Consider the following 17912-nt stretch of genomic DNA (forward strand, 5'->3'; position numbering starts at 1 on the left):
TTTGCATTGAAAAGTCAAATGGCGCTCCTTCACTTCCCAGCTGTGCCATGCGCCCAAACAGTGGTTTACCCCCACATATGGGGTATCGGTGTACTCAGGACAAATTGTACAACAAGGTTTGGGGTCCATTTTCTCCTGTTACCCTTGGTAAAATAAAACAAATTGGAGCTGAATTAAATTTTTTGTGAAAAAAAGTTAAATGTTCATTTTTATTTAAACATTCAAAAATTCCTGTGAAGCACCAGAACGGTTAATAAACTTCTTGAATGTGGTTTTGAGCACCTTGAGGGGTGCAGTTTTTAGAATGGTGTCACACTTGGGTATTTTCTATCATATAGACCCCTCAAAATGACTTCAAATGAGATGTGGTCCCTAAAAAAAAAAATGGTGTTGTAGAAATGAGAAATTGCTGGTCAACTTTTCACCCTTATAACTCCCTAACAAAAAAAAAATTTGGTTCCAAAATTGTGTTGATGTAAAGTAGACATGTGGGAAATGTTACTTATTAAGTATTTTGTGTGACATATCTCTGTGATTTAATTGCATAAAAATTCAAAGTTGGAAAATTGCGAAATTTTCATAATTTTCGCCAAATTTCCGTTTTTTTCACAAATAAAAGCAGGTACTATCAAAGAATTTTTACCATTGTCATGAAGTACAATATGTCTCGAGAAAACAATGTCAGATTCACTGGGATCCGTTGAAGCGTTCCAGAGTTATAACCTCATAAAGGGACAGTGGTCAGAATTGTAAAAATTGGCCCGGTCATTAACGTGCAAACCACCCTTGGGGGTAAAGGGGTTAATAGTAGGATGTAGAGTTGAGTGGATGTGATAAAATTAGAATTTGCCAAACCCCATGGAATTTCCAGTGAAATTCAATTCACATTGAAGCTTTTCTCCATGAATTGATAGTTCCTTGTTCTGCTCTGGGATTTCTTCAGACCCCAGAGCATAATAAAGTTAAGTTGTTAAGAGTATAAAAATGCTTACTCTCAACTCACCGCTCCCTCTCTATACTCTACTTTTAAATATCCCTTGTCTGTTTCTTCTTATCACTGCAGAGAGAGCTGAAATCCCTGCTCTTCTGGCTCTGACGAGGCCCAGGATGGTTCTGGGCATACAACCATACGGTCACGTCATCACTACGCGACCTTACGTGTGGATGTGCAGAACCGGGATTTCAGGAATGATGCGACAGGGACTAGACAGGGGAAAGTGAGGAGCAGAGAGGCCAAAGAGGTGAATGGAAGGCAAATATAAGTATTTTTTTTGTTTTAACCTTTTGATGGCCCTTTACAGCTCAGCAAAATGGCAGCCAGCGAATTACAAAAAAAGTTAAATTTTGGCAAATGTGTATTTTTGTAAAATATGAGTAGAATTCCATTCCAAACTAATATATTTCCTTATCTCTACTTGGATGGGTTATAAATTGTGCCTGACTGGTTATGATAAAGAATAATGGCAACAACAATGAACAGTAATAAGAGAGTATAAAAGGGTGAATCTTTATACATAAATTAAAAAAAAATGAATTTGCATTTTTTAGTGGTTTATGTCTTTTGTGTGTGAATTATTTGATGTAAAATACAAGATTGAACTTGATCGTTAGCTCACCAAGTTGAATATATAGTCAACTAAATGTTGCTTAACAGTTAAAGGCATTTAACTTTACAAGGTTAGTGATGACCCATCCTAAGTATAGGTCATTAATATTAGATTGGCATAAACACTTTGGAGTGGATCACCACCGCTCTGTCACACGGTTTAGGAGGAAGTCTTCCATACTTTTATCATATCCTCTTTAGATGAATGGGAGCTGATCTGCAGTACCCAGTGGTGGCACTACGCTGAGTACAGAGCCATTCTGTTCCACACTATTTGCATCTTTCTGCTGCCAAACCTAATAACTCTTGTAGTGGAAAAACTCTTTAAAGAGAACCTGTCAGCACAATTTTGTAATGTAAACTAAAGACATGGCTGTAATGGCTTTGTAGTACTGATTACATTGATCAACCTTTGATGAAGAAATTCTCTTTGTGGTTTTTCTTTAGTCACCATTTGAAACCACAAAATTTTGGCACAACTCAAAATTTACACACATGTACTGACCAGCTTCACCAAAATAGGCTAGGCATGCCAGTCTAATTAATCACATTTTTCACTTTAATGGCATGAATTTCACTAGACTGACTGGAGTACCATTTCTGGCAGAGGCACACGTCAATCGGTCACTTGCGCCCAATTTATTAAGAGTTGTATGCGCAACTTAACCAAATAGGTGCAGCCTACTCTAATGTCCCGGTTCATTAAAACTGTCATGTGAAACGTCCGTCTTAATGAATCTTGCTCTGTGGATCAAGAAAATGTACCAAAATTTTGGAAGAAAGTAAACTAACTAATGGGTGGTGTAAAAATGTGTTAAATTTATCAACCAGTATGAGACACTATGCTAATTTTGGCGAATTTCAAGACTGCCTACTCTAAGTTAAGCAATGTAATGAAACTGAAAGGGAGAAGATACAGATTAGATGTTAGAAAAAAACTTTTTGACAGTGAGGGTGATCAGTGACTGGAACAGGCTACCATGAGAGGTGGCGAGTTCTCCTCCAATTGAAGTCTTCAAACACAGGCTGGACAGACGTGTGTCTGATATGCTGTAGTGAATCTTGGTTGGACACGATGACTCTGAAGGTCCCTTCCAACTCTTAACATTCTAGAATTTTATGATACATTTGCACTGCCTAAGAATTAGACAATAATGATGAATATACTCCAATGGGTATTTGCTTGTGGGAGCCATATATTTGTAATATCAGTATACTTGGTTATGTTTGATATGTTCAGTAATCATAGTGCATTTTTCTTATAAAAGAGATACTACATACATGCCATTGAATGTATCTGTGATATGTGCAATTAAAACCCCCTTTGTCTACACTGTTGGCTGCATTTGGAGAAATGAATACCGTGTATAATACATATGAGGTTATCCAGCTCCTGTACATTTGCAGATAGAACTGTAGCCCTTTAATTGAGTTCAATCTATAAGTTACCCTTAGGGGGAAAACACTTCTAAAAAGTGATACAAGTAGTTAAGAGTCTAGTTTCTGCACACCAGGGCTGCAACAGGGGTTCATCCTCCACGTCCCTTGAGTAAAAGTTTCTACCTGCATCATCCTATTTATCCCTTTACAATAGCTGTGTGTATCACCAGCAGTTGGGGTTTAGCTAAAGCCAATCTTCAATTAACCTTTGTTTTTAAAGAACGCCGCTCTTGAGAAAAAATGACTGTGAATTTCGATGGAAACCAATTACCAAAGTGTTCCTCTAATATTTATATAAAAATTATGCAGAACTGCATCCACATGATGATTCGAGAGCCTCTTCAGACAAAAAGCTACGTGAATAAAAGAAATTCATTATTCAACCGAGAAGCTCATCATCCAGATATGTGCTTTCAGATGCAGAAAGTTCAGGCACTTGTTTTGTACAATTTTGATTTCCTCTTGCTGTTGTCAATTTTTTTTTTTTTTCTAATTTTCCTATTTTTGAGTTTGATTTTTTTTTTCTATTTATTGTTCTTTTTTTTGTCCTGTTTGTAATGTGAATTGCTGATAACAGCAAGTTTAATGGCAAAAGTATGAAGCAATATTCAGGCTTGTCAAGGAAAGGTCAAACTATTTGCATTCATTAGGAGCCTGCAGGAGCGTGCAGTGTGTGTTTCATTCTAAGGCTTATGGTTATTGATTTTCATACAGCTGTAGGAAGAAGATAATTAGGAGTATACTTCACTTATAGGTGATACAATTAGGAATAATTTGTCTATAACTACACAGGCATTGAGCTGCATTGCATCTAAGCGTCTTTTCCAGACAGCTGCTCTTCTCATAAATCTGATCTAGCACTGACTACATATGCAGTGGTTTGCTATGTTAATGTAGTTTTATGGACCAGAGAGCATGGCAATCATTGTCTCTAAACAAAACAAAAGATAACACTCCAAAATCGAGTGTTTCAGAGTTTAACACAGGGATCTAAGGGGTAAGTTTTCTCCGTGCCAGGTCTGATACGCCAGTATGAGGAGACTTAAACACCTTGCATACTCTTCTGGGAAATGAAATATGCAAATTGTCTCTTCAGAGAGGAAGAGGACTTGAACTCTAGTGCCACCTATTGGAAGGCGCAGTACTACAAGTCAATATCGACCCTTTAATGAGCCTTGCAACATGACTTAGGATAAAAGCCAAACGAGAATCTCAATTTGCAGACACAATGTTTCGGGGTACTGCTCCTCATCAGTGCAAAGTATGAGATCTGATTTGGCTAGGTGAGAAGCTAAGACTGGTGTCTAATGGGTAAGGTTCTCTGTTTGCTCATTTTGGAGAGTGATATGCCAGGTCTGACAGGCCAGTGTAAGGAGACCTAAACACCTTGCATTCTCCTCTGTGAAAGGAAATATGCAAATTGTGTCTCCAGAGAGGAAAAGGACTTGAACTATAGTGTTGCCCATTGGAAGCAGCGATCCTACAAGTCAGTGTTGACTCTTTAACGAGTCTTGCAATATGACTTCGTATAATAGTCTAGCTGCATGACGCATAGCTATATTGTAACACTACACAATTCACCTAATAGATAATTCTCCATTCTTATGTGTTATGATTGTAAAGGACGGGGTTTTGACGCTTTACGCCAGGGGTGGGGAACCTTTTCCTGCCTTTTTCCATTTCAATATTTATACCATCCTTCGGGACCCGTACAACATTATCAACTTGAACATTACCCTGCTACATTAAGTCAAACATTTAATATACTCACCCCTTATGCGCTTGCTGGAGCTGCTTCTCTTTGGTGTGGCTGTGATGTTAGGTGGCACAGATGATATTGCTACTCGGAACTGCTTTTCCAGATTTGCATCGGTCTGGAGAGCGGGCAACTCTTTGCATTGATAAATTTTGTAAAGAACTAGCAGCAGTAAGTTGTACCACTGCAGGTTTCATCACAGTGGGAAATTCATCACTGCTCATATCACATTTATAGAACTCAAGCAGTGGGAGGTCTGCAGTCTGCATAACATGGGCAACACTGAGACTGCTGAGTATGCATCACATAGGAGACAGCAAGCTGTACATACATCACAGGAGATGCTGGTGGTGCGGCATAGACATCACATGAAACGCTGGAGTTGCGGCATAGACATCACAGGAGACACTGGAGCTGCGGCATAGACATCACAGGAGACGCTGGAGCTGCAGCATAGACATCACAGGAGACACTGGAGCTGCGGCATAGACATCACTGGAGATTCTGGGGCTACAGCATAGACATCACATGAAATGCTGAGGCTGCGGCGTTGACATCACATGAGACGCTGGGACTGCGGCATAGACATCACAAGAGACGCTGGAGCTGCGGCATAGACATCACAGGAGACGCTGGGGCTGTGGCATAGACATCACAAGAGACGCTGGAGCTGCGGCATAGACATCACATGAGACGCTGGGGCTGCGGCATAGACATCACAAGAGACACTGGAGCTGCGGCATAGACATCACATGAGACGCTGGGGCTGCGGCATAGACATCACAATAGACGCTGGAGCTGCGGCATAGACATCACTGGAGATTCTGGGGCTACAGCATAGACATCACATGAAATGCTGAGGCTGCGGCATAGACATCACAAGACACTGGGACTGCGGCTTAAATATCGCATGAAACGCTGGGGCTGCGGCAGAGACATCACAAGAGACGCTGGGGCTGCGGCATAGACATCACAAGAGACGCTGGAGCTGCGGCATAGACATCACTGGAGATTCTGGGGCTAGAGCATAGACATCACATGAAATGCTGAGGCTGCGGCGTAGACATCACAAGGGACGCTGGGGCTGCGGCATAGACATTACATGAAACGCTGGGACTGCGGTATAGACATCACAAGAGACGCTTGGGCTGCGACAAAGACATCACAAGAGACGCTGGAGCTGCGGCATAGACATCACAGGAAACACTGGAGCTGCGGCATAGACATCACTGGAGATTCTGGGGCTACAGCATAGACATCACATGAAATGCTGAGGCTGTGGCGTAGACATCACAAGGGACGCTGGGGCTGCGGCATAGACATCACATGAGACGCTGGGACTGCGGCATAGACATCACAGGAGATGCTGAGGCTGTGGCATAGACATCACAAGAGACGCTGCGGCAAAGACATCACAGGAGACACCGGGGCTGTGGTATAGACCTCACAAGAGACGCTGGAGCTGCGGCATAGACATCACAAGAGACGCAGGGGCTGTGGCATAGACATCACAAGAGACACTGGACCTGCGGCATAGACATCACATGAGACGCTGGGGCTGCGGCATAGACATCACAGGAGATGCTGGGGCTGCGGCATAGACATCACATGAGACGCTGGGGCTGCGGCATAGACATCACAGGAGATGCTGGGGCTGCGGCATAGACATCACATGAGACGCTGCGGCATAGACATCACAGGAGATGCTGGGGCTGCGGCATAGACATCACATGAGACGCTGGGGCTGCGGCATAGACATCACATGAGACGCTGGGGCTGCGGCATAGACATCACAAGAGACACTGGGGCTGCGGCATAGACATCACATGAAATACTGAGGCTGTGGCATAGACATCACAAGAGACGCTGGGGCTGCGGCATAGACATCACATGAAATACTGAGGCTGTGGCATAGACATCACAAGAGACACTGGGGCTGCGGCATAGACATCACATGAAATACTGAGGCTGTGGCATAGACATCACATGAGACGCTGGGGCTGCGGCATAGACATCACAAGAGACGCTGGGGCTGCGGCATAGACATCACAAGAGACACTGGGGCTGCGGCATAGACATCACATGAGACGCTGGGGCTGCGGCATAGACATCACAAGAGACGCTGGGGCTGCGGCATAGACATCACAAGAGACGCTGGGGCTGCGGCATAGACATCACAAGAGACGCTGGGGCTGCGGCATAGACATCACATGAGACGCTGGGGCTGCGGCATAGACATCACGAGACGCTGGGGCTGCGGCATAGAATAAGAAGAAATGAAAGAGCCGGCGGCCGTCAAAACACAGCTGCAGTCCTAAGGAATCTTTCCAGCAGGCGGAGAAAACGTAATCACGGTCCGTAAAAGACCCATGGTCCTGAGGTTCCCCCAAAGCGTAGTAAAAAATAGTTACAGGATTAAAAAAGACCCAAAAGATGCAAATTAGACACAACCTTTCTGAACGGCAGTACATCTGATGTGCTTCTACAGCAGCGTTAAAAGAGTTGTCAATTCATATGAAGTAGGTAATACTTTAATGCTTTAAAATATCAATCTAAACAGTGCTTACCAGTTGAAACCCCCTGCCAATGTATCGCCACCTCTCCACTGCTCCCCACCGGTCTTTGTTTATAGAGCTGCAGCACTGGCACCATATCTGCAGCACACGACTGTTGTGGCGCTGTAAAAAAAGACCAGTGAGGAGCAGCGCTGCCTTGACTTTAGCAGGCATTTAATGCTTATTTGGATGTTTTAAAACATTGCCTAACTATGGCCAATTTATTTTATAAAATGTGCAAACCCTTTTAAAGGGAGTTTGGATTTGTGTTTTCCACCCATTTTTCTCCCCATGAACAAATCCACTCCTGTCTGTCTGCAGTATGAACCATTCGGTTAATACGCTTTAGAACAATACCTGTTTGTTGGGAGTTTCAGCTTTCATATCATAGATTGGAATGATGGAAGCTACTGAAGACCCAGATTCTAGGTGGAATTGTGTTGCCTGTATGCCAATAAAGTCTATTGCCCGATTCATCAAAACTTTCACATCAGAATTCTGGCGCAAATGTTTGGAGTTCTGACAAAATTTTGCGACATTTAACATTTTCACTCCAGTTTCTCTCCGCTCCAACAAAATGGGCACGGGCCGGTGAGGGCTGGACATTACAGCTCGTCTAGTTGATGACTAGCTGAGGCATTCCTTACTGCAGAAATCTCTCTCCAGCAGCTGATTGTAGTGAGACTTCTGGTGAAGCGCACACCACTCGTCAGATGCTCCAGATTCATGGAAAGGTGTGCACCTCTACATGGATTCGGAACAACTGATTCCAACATTCCCCCTCATCAAGACTGGCGTGAACAATGCCGGTCTTAATGAATCCGGCCCTATGTGCTTATTCATATTCTCCATGTGATTTGCGTTTCTTTTGAAGACTAGTTCACTACATTTGCAACGCTTTCCAGCGCATCTTTGTATCTCTGTGATTTCTTCTTGAGCATCCACAGTTCCTCCTGGCACAGTTCCTACACCACAGTTCCTCCTGGCACAGTTCCTCCTGACACAGTTCCTACTCCACAGTTCCTCCTGACACAGTTCCTACTCCACAGTTCCTCCTGGCACAGTTCCTACTCCACAGTTCCTCCTGGCACGGTTCCTACTCCACAGTTCCTCCTGGCACAGTTCCTACTCCACATTTTCTTCTGGCACAGTTCCTACTCCACAGTTCCTCCTGTCACAGTTCCTACTCCACAGTTCCTCCTCCACAGTAGACTTGAGCAAATTTGTTTGGATTTGGGTCTGAATATGATCGGCATCGAATATTGTTTTGCAATATTTGTCGAACACAGGCGACCGACATTAGAGTCAATGGGAGTAGAAACTACCGAATATGTTCGGAACCGATCATCAAACATACATTTGTTACGAATAGGGTCCGAATATGGCAAATTCATATTTGGCAAACAAATCCGAACAAATTCGCTCATCTCTACACCACTGTTCCTCCTGCCACTGTTATGTTTACATCAAACATTGGGAGAACACTAATTTGTCTGCATTCAGATATGGTTTGTTCTGACGAGAAAACCCTTTTAATCACTTAATCATGAAAAGTTATTTCTTATGTCCTTAATGACTCACAGTTTTCAAAATCGGTGAATTGATCTATAAACTAACATTGATCTTAACTGAATGTTTGTATAATTATCTTGTAGGTTGAAAATCACGAGAATCTAATAAAAGGTTTACGTGAAGAGCTGAATCAGGGCCAGGTTCATCATCAAGATGGGCAAAATCTGATAGACAAGCTGAAGAAACAGACGTCAGACCTGGAAAGTGAAGTGGAACATTTAATGTCAAAAAAGAAAAGCGACTCTCAGCTGGTAATAAGTGGCATTTATGTTGCTCTTTTGTTTTTATTAGTATGCTTCTATATCTGATCGGTCATTGGTTCACCCTGTGATGTTAAAGAAGTTTTTTTTTTTTTTTTTTTTACAGGGGTTGCATGCAGGGAAAGCACAATCTGCGTCTATTCTGTATATGTCTGCAGACAGATCATTGGTAACAGTTGAGTAGTTCATTAGGTCTCTGTTATCAATGATCTATATGTAATGATAGTAAGCAGCAAGAAGTTGTGTTCCCTGCTCATCTGGGCAGCTATATATAAAAAACAACAACAACACAATTATTGCAAAGCAAATATACATATAAAAAAGATGATACAAAATAGATAAAAATAATGGCATACTTGTGCGGAGTCATGCATGTTGGTAATTGGTGCAGTTATTTTTTTACTAATTAAAGGGAACCTGTCACCCCGTTTTTTCAAGATGATTTAAAAATAGCGCTAAATAGGGGCAGAGCTGTGCTTTAAATTAGTGTATTTTTGGAGCCTTTATTCCCCACCTATGCTGCCGAAATACCTTTGTAAAGTCGCCGTTTTGGGCTGTCACTCACGCTGGTCTGGTCATATGGGCGTGGTGACAGCGCTGTTTCTCCCTCAGATCTCCGTTGGTGGCGTAGTGGTGTGCGCATGCCCAGCAGGCGAATCCAGTGTGCAGGTGAAGGAAAAAAGCGCGATTTGCGCTATTCCGCAGTTTATTGGTGCGCGCGGCCATCTTTGTGAGGCCGCGCGTGCGCAGATGGTACTTCTCGGCTTCCCGGGGCTTCAGTAAAATGGCCGCGGGATGCCGCGCGTGCGCAGATGGAGATCACAGCGGCCATTTTCCTGAAGCCGAGTTACATGGAGGGTGGCAGGTCCTTATGTCCTTTTCTCTAAGCACTCGTGCAATTTATCTCCCAGGCAGGCAAGTCCCCTGACGAATCGGCCTGCGAAGAAACGCGTCGGGACATCTCAATAGGGTGAGTGCAGGGCATGATATTGTCCAGGGGTAGCTGTGGACTGCCCTTCTAAGGGCAGGAGTTTGGGATTGTAGGTTTATGAATAGCCCCTCAGGGATTGACAGGGCATTGTCTCCCAGCATCGCTGTTATATGGATTTTTCCACTCCAGTGAACCTTGGGCTTCACCTACTTCGTTTATGGCAATTGGTGAGATCATTCCTGTTTTAACTACCTTTATTGTTGCATGATATCCCCTTTTTTTGCCTTATCCCCTCCCGCCTGTTTCATTAATCTGTCTTTGATACATGCCAATATTTGTACACACAAGTTTACCCGGCTGAACATTTTTTGCACCTACGTGTACTTATATGTTAATAACTAGTGGTATCTTGGTAGCGTGGGACAGCACACTGTATGTGTTATGGCTATTCTCATGAACACTTTATTTTGGTATCACATATAAATGGTGTTTTATTATACAGGCTACACCATGTAGTACCAATATATATTTTTTTGGGGTGACATTATTTGTTTCTTTGTTGTTGGTAATATTTTTACCTTGTACACATTAAAGGTTATGTTTTAGATTCCTACTATAGCTATGTTCCTCTAATATTGGTGGGATTTGTTGGAAATTTTCCAATTAGATTTATCTAGATTTGCTTTTTTCGCTAACATTAGATTGCCAAATCATTACTTGAAGCGATGTAACAGTATAAGCCAGCAATGGTGCTGGTAAAGCTTCATTGAATATTTTCAAAAATTAATGGCTGTTAGTGTTAAAACATACATCTGCAAAGCAGTCATTTTACAACTGGAAGATTTCATGGCGAATGCAAAACTTGAAGAGGAGCTATTGTTTAAAGGAGTATTCCCATCTCTAAGATCCTATCCCAGTATGTAGTAGGAGTAACAATAATAATCATATCAGCAAATACCTGCAATAAAGAAATGTAGTATAGTTTTTCTGATTCGCTATGTCTCTTTCCTCATGTGCAAAACAAGTGACTAGCACACTCCTAGGGATTGTGATGCAAAATGGAGGGGTTTATTTACATACAAAGTCACAAACGTTTCGGTCAACTTTAGACCTTCATCAGTGTGCTACAAAGAAAATATATACAAAACAGAAATATACAGGTCCTTCTCAAAAAATTAGCATATAGTGTTAAATTTCATTATTTACCATAATGTAATGATTACAATTAAACTTTCATATATTATAGATTCATTATCCACCAACTGAAATTTGTCAGGTCTTTTATTGTTTTAATACTGATGATTTTGGCATACAACTCCTGATAACCCAAAAAACCTGTCTCAATAAATTAGCATATCAAGAAAAGGTTCTCTAAACGACCTATTACCCTAATCTTCTGAATCAACTAATTAACTCTAAACACATGCAAAAGATACCTGAGGCTTTTATAAACTCCCTGCCTGGTTCATTACTCAAAACCCCCATCATGGGTAAGACTAGCGACCTGACAGATGTCAAGAAGGCCATCATTGACACCCTCAAGCAAGAGGGTAAGACCCAGAAAGAAATTTCTCAACAAATAGGCTGTTCCCAGAGTGCTGTATCAAGGCACCTCAATGGTAAGTCTGTTGGAAGGAAACAATGTGGCAGAAAACGCTGTACAACGAGAAGAGGAGACCGGAACCTGAGGAAGATTGTGGAGAAGGACCAATTCCAGACCTTGGGGAACCTGAGGAAGCAGTGGACTGAGTCTGGTGTGGAAACATCCAGAGCCACCGTGCACAGGCGTGTGCAGGAAATGGGCTACAGGTGCCGCATTCCCCAGGTAAAGCCACTTTTGAGCTACAGAGAAGCAGCACTGGACTGTTGCTAAGTGGTCCCAAGTACTTTTTTCTGATGAAAGCAAATTTTGCATGTCATTCGGAAATCAAGGTGCCAGAGTCTGGAGGAAGACTGGGGAGAAGGAAATGCCAAAATGCCTGAAGTCCAGTGTCAAGTACCCACAGTCAGTGATGGTGTGGGGTGCCATGTCAGCTGCTGGTGTTGGTCCACTGTGTTTCATCAAGGGCAGGGTCAATGCAGCTAGCTATCAGGAGATTTTGGAGCACTTCATGCTTCCATCGGCTGAAATGCTTTATGGAGATGAAGATTTCATTTTTCAGCACGACCTGGCACCTGCTCACAGTGCCAAAACCACTGGTAAATGGTTTACTGACCATGGTATTACTGTGCTCAATTGGCCTGCCAACTCTCCTGACCTGAACCCCATAGAGAATCTGTGGGATATTGTGAAGAGAAAGTTGAGAGACGCAAGACCCAACACTCTGGATGAGCTTAAGGCCGCTATTGAAGCATCCAGGGCCTCCATAACATCTCAGCAGTGTCACAGGCTGATTGCCTCCATGCCACGCCGCATTGAAGCAGTCATTTCTGCCAAAGGATTCCCGACCAAGTATTGAGTGCATAACTGAACATTATTATTTGTTGGTTTTTTTGTTTGTTATTAAAAAACACTTTTATTTGATTGGATGGGTGAAATATGCTAATTTATTGAGACAGGTTTTTTGGGTTATCAGGAGTTGTATGCCAAAATCATCAGTATTAAAACAATAAAAGACCTGACAAATTTCAGTTGGTGGATAATGAATCTATAATATATGAAAGTTTAATTGTAATCATTACATTATGGTAAATAATGAAATTTAACACTATATGCTAATTTTTTGAGAAGGACCTGTATGTAAACAAAAACAGGGAGTATAAACAAAATAGGACACAGTGATAACAAAAATTAACCAAATAAACAGAAGTATATACATCATATGAATACAAAAATGTCATGGGACGTCAGATAATATATAATCGTAGAATACAACCAGCATAACCGCCGTTTGTGAACTAAAAAGGATGCGAAATAGAATGTGGACATAGAACTGCAAGAAGTAGAACATAATTGCCAGTGTGGGACTAGAATCAGAACCTACATAGATCGTATAGGGGCCAGGGAACCGGAGAATAATATAAATATATAATAAGATGGCAGTGGAGTAAGTGTGGTGAGGAAGGAGTAAAGTAGTAAGAGGATGGAACACATACCTAAGTACACCTGTATGTAAGGTTGAGCCCCAAATGGAATGTAAATAAATGGCATCTAAAATTGGACATGGGAAACGTATCAAAAAAATGACACAGCTGGAGTGTCGTGACAGTGTAACCATATAGTTGGACTAGAGCAGGTACATACCAAAAAATATAACTGGTAAACTCGAACCAGGACAAACAAATTGGAGATGTCTATATAAAAAAGATATGGTATTCAGTATATCCAGGAGTAAAAACAGGCCGGGAAAATGGACAATATGGTATATGTAATAACTATTGTTGCATAAATTGCCCACAGAGATACATACCTAATGGAAAGGGTTAAGCCAAGGGGAGGGGAGAAAACCCTTATAGCTAAAGAGCTATGACGCAAATCTACAAGGAAGCAACAAAATGTAAGTTAACCATAAGGCTAAGGAGAACGGCCCGGTATAAAGATGCCATATAAGATGGGTGTGGGGAAAAAAAAGAACTATTCTTACCAGCGCACAGGAGAGACCAAACTCCGCGGTGTCCACCGCCAGGAGGAGTGTGTGGCTATGCTGGGTAAAGCTTTATATAGGGGATGGGGAGGAGCACAATGTCAGCTGGATGGGCGGAGCCAACATGATAAAAAAAAAATAGAGGTGCATTCCAACAGAGTACAGGCCGGTGTCAATAGGTCACAGAGGCGGAGACACATGCATACTACTACAACAAAGAAGGAGGAGGTGCGTTCCAGTGGAGAAAATGGTGATGACGTCGGTGCCTTTCAGCCACAGGGGCACGAAAATGTGCATTCCACAGAAGATCTTATAGGAGAAAGGTGCATTCCAGTGGAACGATCGCTGTGCGGGTGGCAGTGAAGTGTCACAGGCAGCAGGAGCGAAAGATCAGAAAGGACGGTTCTGTAAAACGGAAAAAATAATTAGTAATAAGGCCATGCATGTTATACAATCATTGAGCTAGCTGAACAGCATATAATAAAGTAGACCAAAAACCGCTGGTACAAAGTTATAAAGGGGCAAACCTGTCAATCATCCCCAAAGTCTTGGGTGCTATACTAAAACATTTGGAGAACTAGGCAAGTGGCATAGTTGATATAAGACAGAAGTAAAAAACTCAACAGGGTCAAAACAGTAACCCCAGTATTGGATGTACAAACAGGAAGGTAAAAAAGCCAGATAGCATCAATGAACGACCTGAAATTAGGACGTCATATATGGTCCCCAGCAAGAACAATTCTTCTGTTCAAAGGGAACGGCTGTAGGTTATAAGATACTGGTGAAGACAAATAACAATTTGATAGTAGCGACACATGTATCAATCAGATTTACAAGCTGACAATGTCCTGTATAGAATAACTTACATAAAGGATAATAGGTCATAGTCCCTATTCAGCCCTTTAGGGGTGAGGGTGTTGAGCTCATGGATCCAATATGCCTCCCTACGTTTGAGCATGGAAATACGATCCCCACCGCGTCTAGGTGGTGTAATTTGCTCAATGATTTGGAATTTCAATTGTGCCAGGTTGTGACCCTTTTCTATGAAGTGTGATGGAAGAGGGAGTAGAAGGTTCTGGCAACGAATTGTAGATTTATGCTTGGATATACGTGATTTGACTGGTTGGGTGGTCTCACCTACGTATAACAGACCGCAGGGACATTTAATAAGATACACTGCAAAATTGGTGTTACATGTAAAAAAAACCATTGATCTGGTATCTTTTCCCAGTGTGTGGATGGTGAATGTTGTTACCCTTAATTACATTGTTACATTGGTTAGAGCTGAGACAAGGAAAAATACCCATTTTTGGATTGCTCAAAAAACGCTGTGATGACCCAGGATGTGTGGGGCCTATGTCGGCACGAACCAGATTATCTTTAATATTACGGGGTCATTTGAAGCACGGGAGAAAAGGGTGTTGGAACTCTTGTACAGTTGGAAATGCTGTTTGGAGAATATGCCAATGTTGGCGTATAGTTTTATGTAGTCTGTATGCAGCAGGATGGTATTGGTGCACAAAGGGGATGCGTGACCTAGCAGACTTTCTTGTCATAGTGGTGTCATTGATATTGGCGGTATCTAGGACACGGGGAGGGTAACCTCTCTCTCGGAATTTGGACTTTATCTCTGATGTCCTCTGTGCTCCGAGAATGGGATCCAGAATAGGTCTGTAGAGAGATTGCCACTGGTGTCCTTGATAATTAAGGTGTCTAAAAAGCTGATTTGGTGAGGATCATATGTCATAGTGAAGTCCAATCCGGGCCACGATGTTCTGAGGAATTGAAAAAAGTCCCGTAGAGAATCCAGACTCCCCCTCCAGATACAAAAAATATCGTCTATATAACACTTCCATGTTAAGACATGGTGTATGAAGAGTTCATGGGTATATATAGACGTATTTTCAAAATGTGCCATATAGGCATTGGCGTAAGGGGGTGCCACATTCGAGCCCATAGCTGAACCCCGTATCTGGAGATAGTAAGAATCCTCAAACAGAAAAAAATTGTTATAGAGGACAATGGTCAAAAGGTCACTACTAGTGTTGAGCATTCCGATACCGCAAGTATCGGGTATCGGCCGATACTTGCGGTATCGGAATTCCGATACCGAGATCCGATATTTTTGTGATATCAGGTATCGGTATCGGAAGTGTAAAATAAAGAATTAAAATAAAAAATATTGTTATATTCACCTCTCCGGCGGCCCCTGGACATCTGCGCGAGGAACCGGCGTCCGGCACGGCTTCTTTCTTCAAAATGCGCGCCTTTAGGACCTGTGGTATGACGTCCCGGCTTCTGATTGGTCGCGTGCCGCCCATGTGACCGCCACGCGACCAATCAGAAGCCGCGACGTCATTCCTCAGCTAAAGTCCTAGAATGAGCGCCTTTTAGGACCTGAGGAATGACGTCGCGGCTTCTGATTGGTCGCGTGGCGGTCACATGGGCGGCACACGACCAATCAGAAGCCGGGACGTCATTCCACAGGTCCTAAAGGCGCGCATTTTGAAGAAAGAAGCCGTGCCGGACGCCGTATCCTCCCGCTGATGTCCAGGGGCCGCCGGAGAGGTGAATATAACAATATTTTTTATTTTAATTCTTTATTTTACACTTTAATATGGATCCCAGGGCCTGAAGGAGAGTTTCCTCTCCTTCAGACCCTGGGATCCATGAGGATACATTCCGATACTTGATGTCCCATTGACTTGTATTGGTATCGGATATCGGTATCGGCGATATCCGATATTTTTCGGGTATCGGCCGATACTATCCGATACCGATACTTTCAAGTATCGGACGGTATCGCTCAACACTAGTCACTACATAGGTCAATGAGACCAGGATCCATATTGTTTGTGGAAAGAAGCCAACAGGTCGATTGTATACCGTTCGTGTGTGGTATTGACGTATATAAATCTTTAACGTCGAAAGAAACTAGAAGGCTATCTGAGGGAATAGGTGTAACACTCCTAACAGTTTCAAGGAACGCTCCGGTGTCTAATAAAAAAGAACTGGTGTTTCTGATGAGGGGTGTCAGGATCTTTTCTAGGTAGATGGAGATCGGGGCCAAAACGGAGTCTTTGGATGCTACAGTAGGTCGGTCAGGAGGGTTAAGTAGATTCTTATGTATCTTGGGTAGGACGTAGAAAACTGGCGTAATAGGATGTTTTTTTGTTAGGAAAACTCGTGTTTTACAATCGAGGATACCGCGGGACTGGAAATGGTCAAGAGTGGTCTGAATGGTATGTTGGATATTGGATGTGGGATTGTTGGGGAGTTTTTTATATGTGGTCGTGTCTCCGAGTTGGCGTATATTTCATTTCGATAGAGAAGTTTGTCCATAACCACTATGGCCCCTCCCTTATCTGCTGACTTGATGATAATACTATCATCCTGCTTGAGGGATTTTAGAGCTTGACGTTCAATAGTTGAAAGGTTGGTGGGGTAATGAATTTTACCTTTGTCGATATCTTTTCGCAATTGTTGAAAAGAACTGTCGACAAATTGAATAAAAGTTTCTAGGGGGTGTGAACCCTTAGGTGGTTGGTATAAACTCTTATCTCTCAGGCCAAGACTAGCTGCTGTAATCCCTACGGACGGAGAAATTTGTGGGTCTGATGGTACTTCTTGGGTAGATTTAGAAAAATGAACTTTTAACCTTAGGGATCAATAGAATTTTTGCAGGTCCATGTCCGTTCTCCTTAGCCTTATGGTTAACTTACATTTTGTTGCTTCCTTGTAGATTTGCGTCATAGCTCTTTAGCTATAAGGGTTTTCTCCCCTCCCCTTGGCTTAACCCTTTCCATTAGGTATGTATCTCTGTGGGCAATTTATGCAACAATAGTTATTACGTATACCATATTGTCCATTTTCCCGGCCTGTTTTTACTCCTGGATATACTGAATACCATATCTTTTTTATATAGACATCTCCAATTTGTTTGTCCTGGTTCGAGTTTACCAGTTATATTTTTTGGTATGTACCTGCTCTAGTCCAACTATATGGTTACACTGTCACGACACTCCAGCTGTGTCATTTTTTTGATACGTTTCCCATGTCCAATTTTAGATGCCATTTATTTACAGTTCATTTGGGGCTCTACCTTACATACAGGTGTACTTAGGTATGTGTTCCATCCTCTTACTACTTTACTCCTTCCTCACCACACTTACTCCACTGCCATCTTATTATATATTTATATTATTCTC

General features: G+C 42.4%; 1 protein-coding gene across 1 annotated transcript in view; it reads left to right on the plus strand.

Moving 5' to 3' along the window:
* The window catches only part of LOC138643426 (putative leucine-rich repeat-containing protein DDB_G0290503), a 680657-nt gene that overhangs the window by 265077 nt on the left and 397668 nt on the right, over window positions 1-17912 (plus strand). Inside the window, exon 15 of the mRNA XM_069732336.1 lies at window positions 9013-9180. Within this exon, the coding sequence (XP_069588437.1) occupies window positions 9013-9180 (168 nt within the window). The remainder of the gene's footprint in view (window positions 1-9012; window positions 9181-17912) is intronic.

The sequence above is a fragment of the Ranitomeya imitator genome, chromosome 6 (assembly GCF_032444005.1).
Source record: "Ranitomeya imitator isolate aRanImi1 chromosome 6, aRanImi1.pri, whole genome shotgun sequence".
Lineage (NCBI taxonomy): Eukaryota > Metazoa > Chordata > Amphibia > Anura > Dendrobatidae > Ranitomeya > Ranitomeya imitator.